We start from the raw sequence: 15,367 nt of genomic DNA, 5'->3' as shown, positions 1-15,367 counted from the left end.
AGGAGCCAGGGCACCACAAGGGCTGTGGTGGAGAGAGCCATCGATCTTCTCAAGATGCGATTCGTTGCATGGACCGCTCAGGGGCACACTCCAGTACCCCCCAGATCGCGTCTCTGTGACAGTGGTAGTCTGCTGCGCCCTGCACAATCTTGCGCTGGAAAGGGGGGAATGCAGTTGACGATGAAGACCTTGACACAGTGGATGAGGCTGCACATGATGAATCCAGCAGTGGCTCAGAGGATGAGGAAGCACAGGGCGATGATGAGGGGCAGAACGACGACCCACAATTACATCAAGAAGGCAGGGACACCCGGGACAATTTAATTCAAAGAACCTTCAGCTAGCTCCACGCACATGGATCAGCAGGAACAGTATTGCCTGGCACTTCCACACGTGGCACTTAGGTGCCACACCTTCCACCTGTTCAGCTGCAACTAAGGGCTTAGTACAGAAACGTCAATGTCCACTTAAACACTCATGATAATTATGTGAAAAAGAAAAATGCGCCACAAACAAAAGACCCTCAGCCACGGTAACAAAGGTGGACTTTATTTTGTCCACAAGAAAAGCAAACAACACTCCATTGCAATAAGAAAAATTTGGGTCCCTATTCTAAGGCCAACACAAAATCACCAGTGACATACCCGTGGAGTGCCTAACGTGCCTTATGCTTACGTTTCCGGGTGCTATGTCTAGGTGCCGCCCCATCGCTCGGAGTGGATTGTGAGACAGCCTGCTGACTCTGCTGTCCTATTGGCCTTGATGACCTTCGTGGGCGTCCTCTGGCCCGTGGAGCCTGTGATGGCTTCGCCTGGGAAGGAGTGGCCAGTTCCTGAACTGGCACCTCCCCAGTTGTCGCAGCCTCAACGGAAGAAACGTTGACTGGCAGAGGGGCGGAGGAGCTGCTGCCCTAATCTGGAGCACCCTGAGAGGAGCTCACAGCGACAACAGGCAGCTGCTGTGCTGACATGAGGTCCCTTTCAACCTCCCTGCTCATCGCAAATGCATGGGGACCAAGTGCCGACGCTTGGTGCCCACAACATCTCCCACATTGGGAATGACCACCCGTGGCCAGTACCGCTGTGAGGGCTTGCAGGTCAGAGCGTATCACAATCATTAAATGTTCCATTTGATTGAAGCCCCTCTCTATGAGAGTCGCCAATCTCTCATTGGAGGAAGCCTGAAGCTCTGCCCTGAGGGTCAAACCATCACGTGCACTCTGCCTGGGCTCCTCCGTCTCAGAGAGCAACTGAAGCATTCCCTCATGCAACCCTGCCAGATGCAAATGCACTTCCTGTTGCCTGTCCTGCAGCTGCTGCATTGGGGACAACTCCAGAGGCACGCCATCAATGCTGGACTCAGCATGTGCCTCGTCCCCTGCAGCCCTCCAGCTGCTGGCGCCATCGGCACTCTCTGTCCCTACCATCTCCTCCAGTGATTGTGAAGTGTCCTCTCCACTGTGACCCGGGGCACTAGCCGACGGTAAAGTCCCCACCGAGGTGTGTGTGTCTGCGCTGGTGCCTGGCTGGCTGAAATGATGTGCCGCAAGTTGCACATGTTGGCCCTCAGGTGTGGAGGGGGGGCTGTGGTGTCGAGGTGCGGGTCGCTCTGGTGGTGATGCTGAAATTAACAACAAGGACACTGCATCAGTTAGCGTACATTCAGTTCAATCTTTCATCCCTTCCCCCCCCCAGCCTCATAAGTCGCTTACCCTTCAAGACCCTAAGGAGATGAACATTGGTGAGGTGGGAAAAGAGTCAAGAGGAGCCCCAACCATTAAACGCACATGCAGACAGGCTGGTCAGATGGCCTCAGGAATGCCACATGGTATGTTATGTACCATAGGAGTGGGGAGAGTGCAGAGGGACCTGACCTGCATGCATTCTGGCCTGGATAGTTGCGGGGCTGAGGAAACATCGCAAACAGTTGTGACATTTGCTGTGGATCACAGGAGATTGGAAGGTCACGTTATTGGCCTTCATTCCGTTAGGAGGGGCATAGACCAGGTAGGTAGAAGGCAACATTTCCCCTTGGCGCAGGGATGAGTAACATGGTGGCATTCACCTAAGTTGAGTGCCATGAGGTTCACAGCTGAGATGCTGAGGACCTTTTGGACAAAGTAATGTGGGGCGCACTGGCTGAAAGGGTGCTGGAGGTCCCAAACCCCTTAAGATGCAATAACTCTTTGGCTGTGCAGCAGCGATCCAATGGCATGTTAGACCATGGTGATAGTGGTCATAAATGGGATAAGGTGACTTTGGAAGGTGGTGGAGACGCGAATCCTCAAGGGGACAAGGGTCCCTTCTGTATGACCCACATGTCAGAATGTCTCAGTCTGTGAATGAGCATTGTTTCAGCATTAACGATTGCAGCAACCATCAGTGGTTTGCTTGGTGGGCAGACAGAGTGGATGGGACTGTGGACCTCAAATACCTGGCTGCTGGACCCCAGCCTCGCCACCCGCAGCCGTCCTGGCCTCCTGCCCAGCTCCATGGCCTGTTCTTCAAAGGTTGTGAGGCACTGGAGGAGGGCACGCCCACCACCAGTCCTCTGGCGCTCCCGGGCATTGTGGTGACCTTTTGCCTGCAAAACAGAGAAGAGGATTTATTGGGGTTGTTCGCTCATGTACTCTGCATGCGCACGCCACACCCCAACCACAGTGGCCCATCTGAGGCCTCCAGCGGCTCCTGTCCACACTACTGGTGATCAGTCACCAGAAGATAGTATGGCTGCTCCCAACCCCCTCCTGCAATGGCCACCTTGGACACATTTGGCATCCATCACTTTGAATAACACACGGGTCTTAGCGCCCATGGCAAGGAAGCGCAACTAGGTGCGGCGCCGATGCCAGCAGATGCCACTTGGCCAAAACACCTTGAGGCACCCCTTGCACCATCTCATTACCATCAATATGACATGTGTTGGAGTTCTGAGTATGTGTCTAGGGGCCTCCCCCCAGACTACTCAAATGCCACAAACACCAACATATGCTGTGGGGAGAACCCATCTTCTCATCAACCACTAAAGCTGATGTAAGCATGGTCAGTACCCATTTACCCACCCAGCATGTGCCAGATGCCCTATGCAGTGACGACAGCAAGACATGGTGGGGGGGCTCAAAGGCTAAGGCTGCCTTCTGGGTCAAATGGCCAAGACCGACATGGTACTCACCTGTCCAGAGCGCAGCAAATCATTGAATCTTTTGTGGCACTAGGTGCCAGTGCACCACACATTATCATGGGCACTGACAGCCACCTCCTCCCATGCCTGGCTGGTGACATGGGGGGCCCTCCTCCTCCTCCCATCCTCTGGATACAGCACGTGCCGACGGATAGACACCTCTGGGAAGAGGACAGCAAGGCATGCATCTGAAAATCGGGGTGGGGGCACAGTGGCCCCCCCGCTGACCTCTCCTGCAGCCTGCCCCCCTCCTCCTGCTCATGCTGCTGTCCAATCGGACCTACCTCCCTCTCTCCACGAGTGGCCATGGTGCACTGCTTCAAGCAGGCTGCCAGGCCACTCTTTATACAGGCTGCCGGCTCCCCATTGGAATCAGCAGTCTGAGGCCGCCCGCCCCCGTGACTATTTTCCCGTTCTCCATGGGAGTCGCTTACCCGCTGGACGAGCCTTAATTGGCCCGCCTGCGGAAAATAGCGGCGCGGCCCGTTTCTCCAACGGCAATCGCCCACCCACCGCCGTGTCGGTTGGATCCGCCCGACCAACAAACGGAAAATTCTGCCCCGGTTGCAGATACCTCCACATTCATCCCAGAAATTATAAGGCACCAAGAAGTTTTAAATATACAGTTACTCCCAATCATCTTAAACATTCATCTTCATATTTCCTTGCATTAAAGGTTATTTTTCACGTGCAATAAAATGGTGATTTCCGTAGTGCAATCTTTTCAGCATATTTTTAAACTCCAAAATTATACAGCACTCTTTCCTATAGTACTTGGTCTATGTTCAGATATTACTTATTTCTGCGAGTGCTGTGGGATGCAACAAAAGGGGTGTACTGATCAGCCATTCAGGACAAACATCTTAAATATGACTCCCTTACATTGTTTATTTTCATATTTTTAATTGTATTATTCTTACAAAGCTATCAAAAGGTTTGTAGATGGATAGTAAGGACAATCAAGCATTAAAAGGATCAGAGAGAGCAGTTAAGAGACAGGAAAAAAATGAAAAAGAGAGCAACAGACAGAGGGAGAGGTTATAGTCACAGAGAATGGTGGACACTAACACTGAAAGAGAGAAACACAAAACGGAATGTAGCAGCAAACATGGGAGAGCAACAGCAAAATGAGTAAGAAAGAAAGAATGACAGCAACGGTGAGAGTAACATAGAAAGTAAGAAAAACAGATGGAAGGACAATAAAAAAAGGGAAGAAGAAAATAAAAATAGGGAGAGAGAGATATAAAAACAGAGATTCACAATCATGGAGGCAGTAACAAAGATGATAGTAAAATACAGAGTGGATAATGGGACTATAGAATGCAACAGTAAGGGTGGAATCATCCCAGATTTGCACAAAGTGCGGTAGTGAGTGGGAAAAAGGACGTTTTACCCATTGGCTGCAATGGCGGGTTTTCGTGCGATATTGCCCCATTCCCAGTACGTCCTGCCTCATTGATAATGCATTCCTGGGAAACACACCGGATCACTGGTGGGGCAGCCAATGATTCGCCCACCTCACCATCACCACAGGCCTTCAGTAATCTGGGTGCCATATTTAAAGGGTGCCCCTGCACAGAGCTAGCACTCTCTAAGGGGTTGGAAGCTGCTGCAAAGTCATGACTGCCAAAGGGAGGAAACAAGCTGCCCCCAAATTGATGCCTCCCTCGGGTGCCTACTGGATGCAGTGGAGGCCTGCTGCGATGTCCTCTACGGGCAAAGACCAACAAGCAAGGTGACAGCATGGGACGCGGTGGCAGCAGTGGTCAGCACCAATGCCCTGCAAAAGTGGACAGCCACCCAGTGCTGAAAAAGGATGAATGATCTCCCCCATTCCGCCAGAGTAAGTCACTCTTCTCATCACTCTCAACTCTCACACTCACAGACCCATCAAACATCCACAAGAATCTCACTCGCTGTCAGTTCAAGGGACATTACCATTCACTCTCTCACACACACCTTCATCTACCCTGCGGATCATGTCCTCATCCCATCCTTGGCACCACTCACTGCCCACGCATGCTAGGCATCCTTTGCATCTGGCCTGGCAGGCGTCCTGCTGACACACTCTCCATGAGTCTTCACGCAGGTCAAGCTGGCACACAACAGAGAGTGTTTGCACACTGCAATACAGTCCCCAGAGGGTGTCGTGCATCATTGTTGCTTGCTGTGCGCTCCACAACCTGGTGCTGCAACGGGGAAAGGACCTAGCTGAGAAGGAGATGGAGGAGCTTCACGTACCCTCCGATGAAGAGGATGTCAAAGGGGATGACGATGATGAGGTCCTCGAAGGCGAGGATGCAGGCGATGAGGGCAATGCTCTGGCCAGACGAGGCAGGCATGCTGGGAAGGCCCTCATAGCCTCAAGATTTGTGGGGGATGATGATGAGATGTAGTGAGGACAGTCCTGACATCCTCACCTTGCATCTGTGAATGTTTGGCTCCTGCATGGCTGATGCCAGTGCACATACCCTCAGGCTCATGTGATGGAAATGCAGCAGAGACCCTAATAGTTGCTGGATTCCAGGAGAATGATAACAACATGCAGTGAGGACACTCCATAGGTCTTCACATTGTCTCTGAGAGTGTCTAACTCCTGTCTGGCTGAGGACAGCTCACTTGCGCTTTGTGATCAAGGTGATATTATGGGGACACAGTCGGTAAAACTTTAAATGCACTTGATCCTTTGTCAGTCTTCAACACCTGACCCCTTCAGCAGCACAGCATCACCGGTCATAGATGCTGAAGGGATGGGGAGCCAGCCCCACCTCAAAGGTGCTGAGAGCATACTGAGCGAATGACGGAACTCTGTGACACCTGCCCACGACACTCTAGCAGCAATGACAAGCACCATCGAGGTGCAGTCTTCACTAATGTGTCCAGTGAGTGTTAAACTGGATCATTACTTTGGTCTGAAGGTTATACACTGCACAGGGAAGAGGCCTTGGATTGAGACACCTGGCTTTATACTGTGCAGGAACCAAGGTTTCACATCTGGGTGACACAAACACTGCTCATCAGAGCACATACCCTCAGCCTCATGTCATGGAGATGCAGCGGAGGCACCCTACACCTGTGGAAAACCTGAGATGTGCACAAATCCCAGCACTCTTGCTTCCTGGCTTCCCTGATCCCTGGCGAAATGTACAAAGTTCTGTGCCTTCTCGAAGATGGCGTCTGTGACCTCCTGGATACACTTGTGCATGGAACTTTGCACAGTTCACCTATGGCGCCCTGGAAGGAGTCAGTGGCTTAAAAATTGAGCATCATAGTCACTTTCTGGCCACTGGCAGTCGATGCCCTCCACATCCCCGTGGCTCCAAATCCTGCAGCAGATGGCATATGTGACTGACCAGTTCCCTCGACATGCGCAGTCTTCGGCGACACTGGCTCTCGGTCATCTGCAGGAATAACAGGCACTGTCTAGAGACCCTGGGGCTAGTGAGGTGCCTTTGAGTGGCAGCTCATTGTGGATTTTCAGCTGCATGTGCAGCAGGCCCTGCCGCCCTTCAGCTCAAGGGAGGTGCTCCTCCCTTTGCTGAGCCAGGCTCCTTCGCCACTCTCTTCTTCTCTGGTCTCTTAAAGCCATGAGGCATACCGCTAGATCACCAGGCTCCATGATCCTGATGAACTCCTCCTCCTGCAGGATCAAAGAGAGACGCATGGGTTAGCATGGGTCTACTAAGAACCTCTCCTGGTTAAATCTGAAGACCCCTTCACGCATGCAGGGGAGTGCTGGCCACCACGTGGATGTTCAAAACCCCACCCACCTCCACCCCACTTCACTTGACCTATTGGCGGCAGCTTCAGCCAATGGACTGCATGCTGTGATCTCAGCTCAGGCGCAGACATTCTCCTAACCCACACTGCAAGGATGTGCTGTCAGCTTGAACCATAATGGATGCTGGTCCAAACCTTAATAAAGACATTGCAAGGGGCTGTAAGCACCTCCACCAGTGCCTGTGCCATGGCCACCTTTCGCAAGGGGATTCTACAACCTGCCCAGTCAGCCAATTGCTCAGTTGCCCCCTAAAATGCACGTTAAATTGCAGTCTGCACCCAAGGGGTGAAATGTTCCAGAGCATTTGGTGGCACTTTCATGCTTATGCGTTGCTTGATGGGCAGAAAAGCAAGAAAAGCATGTCAATGGAACTGCAGCTGAACAGCCTCATTTGTAGAAGAATGCTTACTTTTGACAAGTTTTTCCAAGAGTGTGGTTGCTTCCTCCACCTTCCCACCAACCTGACATGTGCTTGGGTATTTCCTTCAGTCTCTGCTGCCTTGCCTTGCCCCCTCACCGCCCCCCCAACCCCAACCCCCGGCTGACCCGCACTACAGCCCTCACCCTGGCACCGTACTGAAAAAGCGACTTGCCTGTGGCCCCAGTGACTGCACGGCACCTCTTCCTTGGTGTCCTATGGACAATGCCCATGAGCGCTGCGCTGTGCAAGGTTGTGTGCCCTCAGCTCCGAGTTTCTTTCGAAGTTCAGGTCACCAAATGCACACCTTCTAAAGGCAGTCATGCAGCATGCGTTTCTGAAGTCATGCCAACGTGGGTGGTAAATTTGACGTGCGGAGATGATTCTGGTGAGCAGGGCTTATAATGAGGTGCAAATGTATAAAATGATATTTCTGGCGTGCGGTGGTGAGAAATGCGGCTCGCCATTGATGGGTAGCCCATACAATCATAAACTGGTTTCACTACAGCATAAAACCAATTTTTAGCCTTTACGCCATATTGTTCTCACCACGCCTCCGCCCACCGGCGCCAATGGGGTCGGAAAATTCCGGCCTAAGCAATATCACTAAAAAGGTTCCGGATAGAATTGATCTCTAAAAACCAGGGAATTTAGAATTTTTGCTAGGTGAGACTTCCAAAAGTACATTTTTTCCCCTATTTATTAAATAGCATCTATGAACAAGGTGAGCAGTACAACTATCACTCAGAACTCTGTCAATGTAATTCTGAAACTGACCACTGGAAGGTACACTGGAGCTTCTGGGGAATGACTCTTAAACTTCCCTTCCTTGCAAAGAAATGCTTGGCAGCTCAATTGAAAACCTAAATCCATCACTCTGTGGCATAATGGCTCCATGCGTCATCTCATTACTGAGATGGTTCCAGATTTTTGCCCTCCAGTTTATTCTCCTGTAGGTATTAACTCATGTTGAGATCATTTCATGGGCACCAACCATTCTCCAAATGACCAATCTTCAACCATGAGCCTCGAGTGTGCCAGTGGAATTTTTGGTAGATTTTAAAACAATTCTTATTCTCAGCCTATGTCCAACAACACACTCCCTAGCAGGAGCCACTAGATAGTGATCAGAAGCTTGAAGTATTTCTGCTTCTTCTCCTTCTTATCCCAATTATCTGATCTCCTCTGTGTCCTCAGTAAGCAAATTGAATTTTCTTAACTGTTTATCAAACAAATCTCCAATTATAGTGAATCTGAGACAAGGTTATCCTGTGGATTTCTACCCACTGGGAAACAAATAATGAACGATCACACTAATTTCATTTAGGACCCTTTTCAGAATGAGACAGCCAGAAAAAAAGCTTTATATGTGGGCTAAAAGATGAAGGCAACTGAGCAAACACCTTGCTTCCATCTTTTTAAGTCAAAGAGCATTTATGCTTGCTATCTGAATAAAGCATGGAACAGTATAACAATCCAGAACCTGAAACACTGTATTTGAATTTATTGAATTGTTTTTACAACATTAAGGAAATAAATATTACTCACGAGCATGAGCTGGCTAGTTTGCAGAGTCCACAGGTTGGGTTTCGCATTAAGTACAAGGGCCAGCCATAGGCAGCCACTGCAAAGTGCATGTAGTAGCACACCTCCTTATACATGTGCATTTCTTGCTAAAAAAAAAGAACAAAAATTACTTGCTCACCTATCTAAATTAATAAAAGGTTTTATTTACAAATGAAACTAATTGCAAAACTTTGCATGCACTTTCTAGCTGGTAATAGTAAAGACCTCCTATTTCATTACGAGTTCGCAATCTTCTGTGACAGATTAAACCAATTTATTTTTCACCGCATTAAATCTTTTCCCTACTCAGTAATGTTATGTAAACCCTACTTCAAACATAAAATCCTTCCAAATATTTTGTCTTCATTTCTCAATGTGTGGAATATGGTTTTCAGCACTTCACTTGCACATCAACTATTCCCTGGAAGGGTCATAGGGCGGAATTGTCCCAGATTTGTACTAAGCGTGGTAGTGGGCGGGAAAAAAGTCGTTTTACCTGCCGGCCACAATGGTGGTTCTCACATGGTATCATCCCATTCCTGCCTCATTAATTATGCAGCCACAGGAAACACGCTGTCTCGCTGGCAGGCGGCCTCCAATTTGCCCGCCACACCGTTACCTCATCACTTCCTCGTGCAAGGCACAATACACACTTCTCAATGCTTGCAGTCCAGAACTTCTCCAAGGACATGCCCCCCGCCCCCAAAGCCAAGAAGAGTGCAGCCCCCCAATTTAGTGACCCACCCCGGGACGTCTTCTCAATGCCTTGGAGGCCCACCGCAATGTCCTCTACCCCCGTCCTGACCACAGGAGGACCATCAGTCTTACCACTCCAGCTTGGGAGGCGGTGGCAGAGGTGGTCAGTGCCAATGCTGCACACATGAGGTCAGCCATCCAGTGCAGAAAAGGGGTGAATGCCTCATCCGTGCTGCCAAGGTAAGGCAACAATCTTATCACCCTAGACTCTCACACTCACAAGGCCATCGCACATTCACTGGCATCTTAGCCACTGCCAGCTCAAAGAACATCACTGCTCACTGTCTCATACATAACCTCACATCTCCATCTGGCCTCACTGCCTCTGGATACTGCCTCCTCAGTCCTCGCCACCTTGAAGCCACTTACACAGATCAACATTTGCCCCCACACACACTCTGGGGTGCTCCCCTTCCCCAGTACAGCCCTCGCCCTGCAGCCTCTTCCCTTGCCTGAGGCCACTTCTCCCACTTCCCCAAGCAAGCCCTAGCTCTGCAGCTGTTGAAAAGTCACCCCCACCTTATGGTTGGCCTGGTAGGTAGAGGCCTGCCCAGCAGCCCCCCTAAAAGTGATGTGGTGCTGCCTAGTGCTGATGACCACGAGTGCTGCCCGAAGCAAGGTAGGCAAACAAACCTCGAAGTCCGAGTGAAGTGCAGTTCACCAGGTGCACGTCACTTATGTACAGTTGTGAAAGATGGTGACGTGATTGAGGTGTCCCGATGGTCCAGCTTGGGGAGGTGATTCCGGCCAGCAGGGCTTATAGTGAGATGCTAAAGTATTGAAATTAGGTTCCTGTGCGGCGGCGGGAAACTCGGCCCGCCATTGATGTGTGGAGCGGACGATCGCAAACTGGTTTCACGACGGTGTGAAACCAATTATTGGCCTTCTCACCATATTGTCTACCCCCACTACCTGCCATGACGCCCGACGCCAACGGGGCCAGAAAATTCCAGCCATAATCTCATCTGGTTAGGTGATTCAATGTAATCAAATCAGAATTGCAGGTGATGAGATAAGCTAAACAGTGTTACGACTGGTCCCTGGGAAAGGTTTCCCAATTTGTTATGATCCCGGATGAGATACCAAAAATTATTATACTTGCAGATGAGGAAGGATAAACTGACATCCCTTCTTTATTCAACCTCCTCAGTTGGTCACAACAAGGTTAATTTAAAAAGGATCCCTTTTCTCATTTATATCTTTTCCAAGTCCAAATGTATTTATGTTTTAGAAGGAGCGAATTTAACTAGGCTTTCTAGAGTTAAAGAAAGAGTGAGTTTATTAGTTACTAAAAACCCGAGAAAAAATAATAAAAGTGCAACATGCACACACACAGGTCAGAAATGAGAAGTTGAGTCCAAAAATAAAATTCAAAAAGGTATACGAATCAATCTTTGGCTTGTCCATGAGGAGTAGATGGCAAAACATTGTGGCCGTTAAGTTGGGTGATTCTGGTAGAGCTGACTTTGTCAGTTGAGCAGTTGGTTTGGAGAGACTTGGTTCTGCAGGTTACCAGGAGTTGTCTGGTTTCTTTTTGACTGTAGGTTTGCCGAGTTGAGATTTGCTTCCAGCAACACAGAAAGACTTTTTTACCTGCAAGCTGCAGGGGTGCCTTCTTGATGTTCACAGCACATACTAGCACATCTGAACCAGAACACCAGAACTAGCACACCAGAACTAGCACACACAGATCAGGTTTTCCGTTGGCTTTTTAACCCCTTTTCTTGTGTATTCCTGGAAGGGAAAAACAAAACATGTCTTTCGCCCAGGATCTGCTTTCTTTCAACTCAGACCATTTCCGCATTCTGAGATCAGTCTCCATTGTCTCTGCAACCACAGGAGCTTAGAATTGTTTTTTGCATTGCATCTCTCCCTTTCAAGTGTCTCTGTCTGAAGTAGGCCTTGACACCTTTTAGGTGCGACATTCCATTCTCCCTGAATTAACTGGTCAAGCGTAATCCACATAAGAATTTTCTCAGCCAGCTTTCGATTGTGGGTCTTTTTGTAAAACACATGTCTTCCTCAAAAAGTTCAATATGCCTGTAAGTAATTCAGGTTTTGATCCGCTGCCATGGCTACACCATGGCGAAGGGTCATACCCATAGCTTCATACATAGAAGCAAGCAGCATAAATTGATTCAAGAGATAATGAGCTGCATTGTTGACAGAGAAGGGATTAACAAATATAATGAGAAGGTTGACTTATCCACCAGAAAGGGATGGCTAGGTGTGCCCAGTGTTTTTGTCCTGTTGCTAAAAGTTACATTCTTATGACAGATGACCATTAAAACCTTGGGGTTATGTTGATTTGTAAACCATTTCCACTCTATCTTGCAAGTAATTAAAAAGGTGCATACGGGTAAGACATATGCCAGCATTTATTTAAAACTGGTAGAATATTAATGCAATTAAATCCAAGTATCCAACTAGTCCCATTTGATATGCAATTTCTGATCTGCTGTCCAGATGCAAATATGACACTGTGAGCAGCAGAAAAAAACTGAATGACTCCTCATATAATTTAAGTACATTAAAATTATTTGAAAAAGTGGCAAATACTTATGGTTAATTTCAAGGATGCAATTTTGTTTTCAGATTCAAATGATTATAAATCATAGTTGTTTCACACGTCCATCTCTGAACATCTTGTCTACTAGACTACTTACTACTCAATTATCCATTATTGTTACAATTTCAGAGATTAGAATAATGGACATCTGAACTGTTGCAGAACAACCCATGCATTTATATAGCATCTTCAGGATAATGAAACAACCTTAAGCAAATCAAAGAGGTGAAAATAAAAGCTGAGCAGTGGGAGAGCAGCCACGCTGCTAATCAATGGCAAAGCAGCTGAAGATTTGATGATTGAAGGGCTTTGTTTTGCAGTGTGGTGCAGTACAGTGGAGGGGCAGAGAGGGGAGGAGCTAGAAGGGTGGTGGGCATATTTTGTTGTTCCCTCAAAGTACATACATAATGTGGGTTATTCATGTGCAGAAACAAGATGTTCAACCTGTAATGTTTCAGATTCCTAATGGCACAAGAATTAATGCTTCATGATCGGAATGGTACCAGGGATGAGGGATCTGAGATAAGTGGAGAGGCTAGAGAAGCTCGGATTGTTTCCCTTAGAGCAGAGAAGGTTAAGGCCAGGTTTAATATAGGTGCTCAAAATTATTTGAAGGATTTTAATAGAGTGTACAGGGAGGAACTGTTTCGACTGGCAAGATTGATAACCAGAGGCCACAGATTTGATATTTGGCAAAAGAGGTAGGTGGGACGAAAGATGACATGCTTTTATGTAGTGAATTGTTATGATCTGGAATGCACTGCCAGCAAGGATGGTGAAATCAAGCACAATAGTAACTTTCAAAAGGGAATTAGATATATAATCGAAAAAGAAAAAATTGCAGAGCTACAGGAAAGAGCAGGGAACTGGGACTAATTGGGTAAGTTCTTTCAGCAAGCTGGCACAGGCACAATGCACTGAATGGCCTCCTTCTCTGTTGTAGGATTCTACAATGACACAAGTTTATAAACAGATTGGATAGCTTTTGGCTCTTTGCTTTCTCTTCCAACAGAGGGCACTGCTTCATTGCAATTACAATGCTTGTCTGGCCTGCGATTTAGACTGTTCTCAATTTCAGGGGTACATTGAATCCATCATTTTCCCAAGGCGACCCAAGAAAGGATGCAATAAAAAGGCATTTTGTTAACAGCAAAAGCTTTATTAAAACAAAGGATTCCCTAAGAGAAAAATCAACCCTCACATCACAACATCAGAGCAATGCAATTGGGAATGTATTGACTACATCACATAACATAACAGGGTTTGCATCAATAAGTAAAGGAGGACTGCCAGGAATCTAATACAGCAGTAATAATTCCAGATCATTTTAGTGCAATGTCATTTTCACAACAGAATGACAAGTGCTGTCAACTAACATCAGGAAAATGTTTAAACAAAAATTTACAACCATAATGAGATAGCCCAAAGCTCATACTGCTTAGGTTCACACATGAAGAGTCGCCACTTTGTTGAGGCTGAACTTTGTTCAGTTCTGCTGAAGGGTCATGAGGACTCGAAACGTCAACTCTTTTCTTCTCCGCCGATGCTGCCAGACCTGCTAAGTTTTTCCAGGTAATTCTGTTTTTGTTACAGCTAAAATATTAGTTGCTTATAGAATATTTACTTCTTCAGTAAGCAATTTATATTTTCCCCAGAGGGATTCTAGAACAAAGATGGATAGCCTTAAGATTGTTCTTGGGTGATGTTAAGAAGCACTTCTCCACACAAAGGGTATAATGGAAATCTGGAGCTTTCTTCCCCAAAAAGCTGTTAAAGGTAGGTCAATTGAAATTTTCAAAACTGAGATTAAAATATTTTTGTTGGATGAGGGTATTAAGGGATATGGAACTAAAGCAGGTAAATGAAATTGAGATTCAGGTCACTCATGATCTAAACAAGTGGGAGAATAGGCTCAAGGGACTAAAAGTTCTTCTGCTCAATTCTGTCCCTGTTCCTAAAGCTACTAAATGTTTCTGGGCAAATATTGGTTGCTCTCCAGTACTTCATTCTTCATAGTGGAGCCGAGGGGCAGGTGGTGGCATTGTGGTATTGTCACTGGACTAGTAATCCAGAGACCCAGGGTAATGCTTTGGGGACCAGATTCGAATCCCACCTTGGTAGATGCTGAAATTTGAATTCAATAAAAATCTGGAATTGAAAGTCTGATGATGACTACAAAACCATTGCTAATTGTTGTAAAAACTAGTTCACTAATGTGGCCTACATGTGACTCCAGACCCACAGCAATGCAGTTGACTCTTAAATACCCCCTGAACAAGGGCAATTAGGGATAGGCAATAAATGCTGGCCTAGCCAGTGCCGCCCACATTCCATGAATGAATAAAAATAAGTGTCATGTTTTTTTCAGCAGGAGGATAACGGACAGTAGAATGAACTCTCAGCAGTTTTACTTCCTCCGTAGCCCTATTGGTAGTTAAGGTCTATTGAGGCACTTAGAAAATCATAACATTGGAAGATGCCTCATAATAACTCGAGTATGTTCAAGATGTAAGGCTTCATTGTCTTCTGTGGGTCCTCTCATGTCTGAAGAGTCCGATGCATGGACATCCACAGAACTGGCAGTTCATGTTGTCATTGTCGTTGCTTGAGGGAACTTCTAGAGCTGTGCCACTCTGGCCTTCCTCTGGACACATTCTGAGTTTTATGTAAATGGCCCTCAAAGCACGTTGAACAAAATTTCAATGCTTACCTCCTCATAGATTGGTAGGCTGCAGTGTTTTCCCAAGTGAGGTGGTCTTCAATGCAGAAGTTGGTAAGGCTCTTTTTTAGGGTGTTCTTGTATTATTTGTACTGATCACCCTGACATTTACCCTGAAAAGGTTCCCCATAGAAGATCTGCTTGGGGACTCTGCAGTCATCCATACGGGGGACGTGGCCTGACCATGTAAGTTTAATTTTCTGGTGGGTGGTCTCCATGCTGTTGAGTCCAGCACGCTGAAGGACCTCGTCATTTGTGATTTTGTCCTGGCATCGAATTCTCATGATGGACCTCAGTTGTTTTTGGTGGAAGCGTTCTGGAGCTTTAATGGCACCTAGAGCAGATCCAGGATTCTGCATCATACAGCAAGACAATGGC

At 47.4% G+C, this 15,367-nt stretch overlaps 1 protein-coding gene across 9 annotated transcripts in view; it reads right to left on the bottom strand.

The window, feature by feature from the left end:
- dagla (diacylglycerol lipase, alpha) overlaps positions 1–15,367 on the bottom strand; it is a 485,173-nt gene that overhangs the window by 103,544 nt on the left and 366,262 nt on the right. For all 9 annotated transcript variants that reach the window (XM_078549077.1, XM_078549076.1, XM_078549078.1 and 6 more), the window contains one exon: positions 8,928–9,052. In XM_078549077.1, coding sequence (XP_078405203.1) covers positions 8,928–9,052 — 125 coding nt within the window. The remainder of the gene's footprint in view (positions 1–8,927; positions 9,053–15,367) is intronic.

The sequence above is a fragment of the Cetorhinus maximus genome, chromosome 9, assembly GCF_964194155.1.
Source record: "Cetorhinus maximus chromosome 9, sCetMax3.hap1.1, whole genome shotgun sequence".
Classification (NCBI taxonomy): domain Eukaryota; kingdom Metazoa; phylum Chordata; class Chondrichthyes; order Lamniformes; family Cetorhinidae; genus Cetorhinus; species Cetorhinus maximus.
The sequence above is the reverse complement of the archived record's forward strand: the minus strand, read 5'-3'. Positions and strand labels throughout refer to the sequence as shown.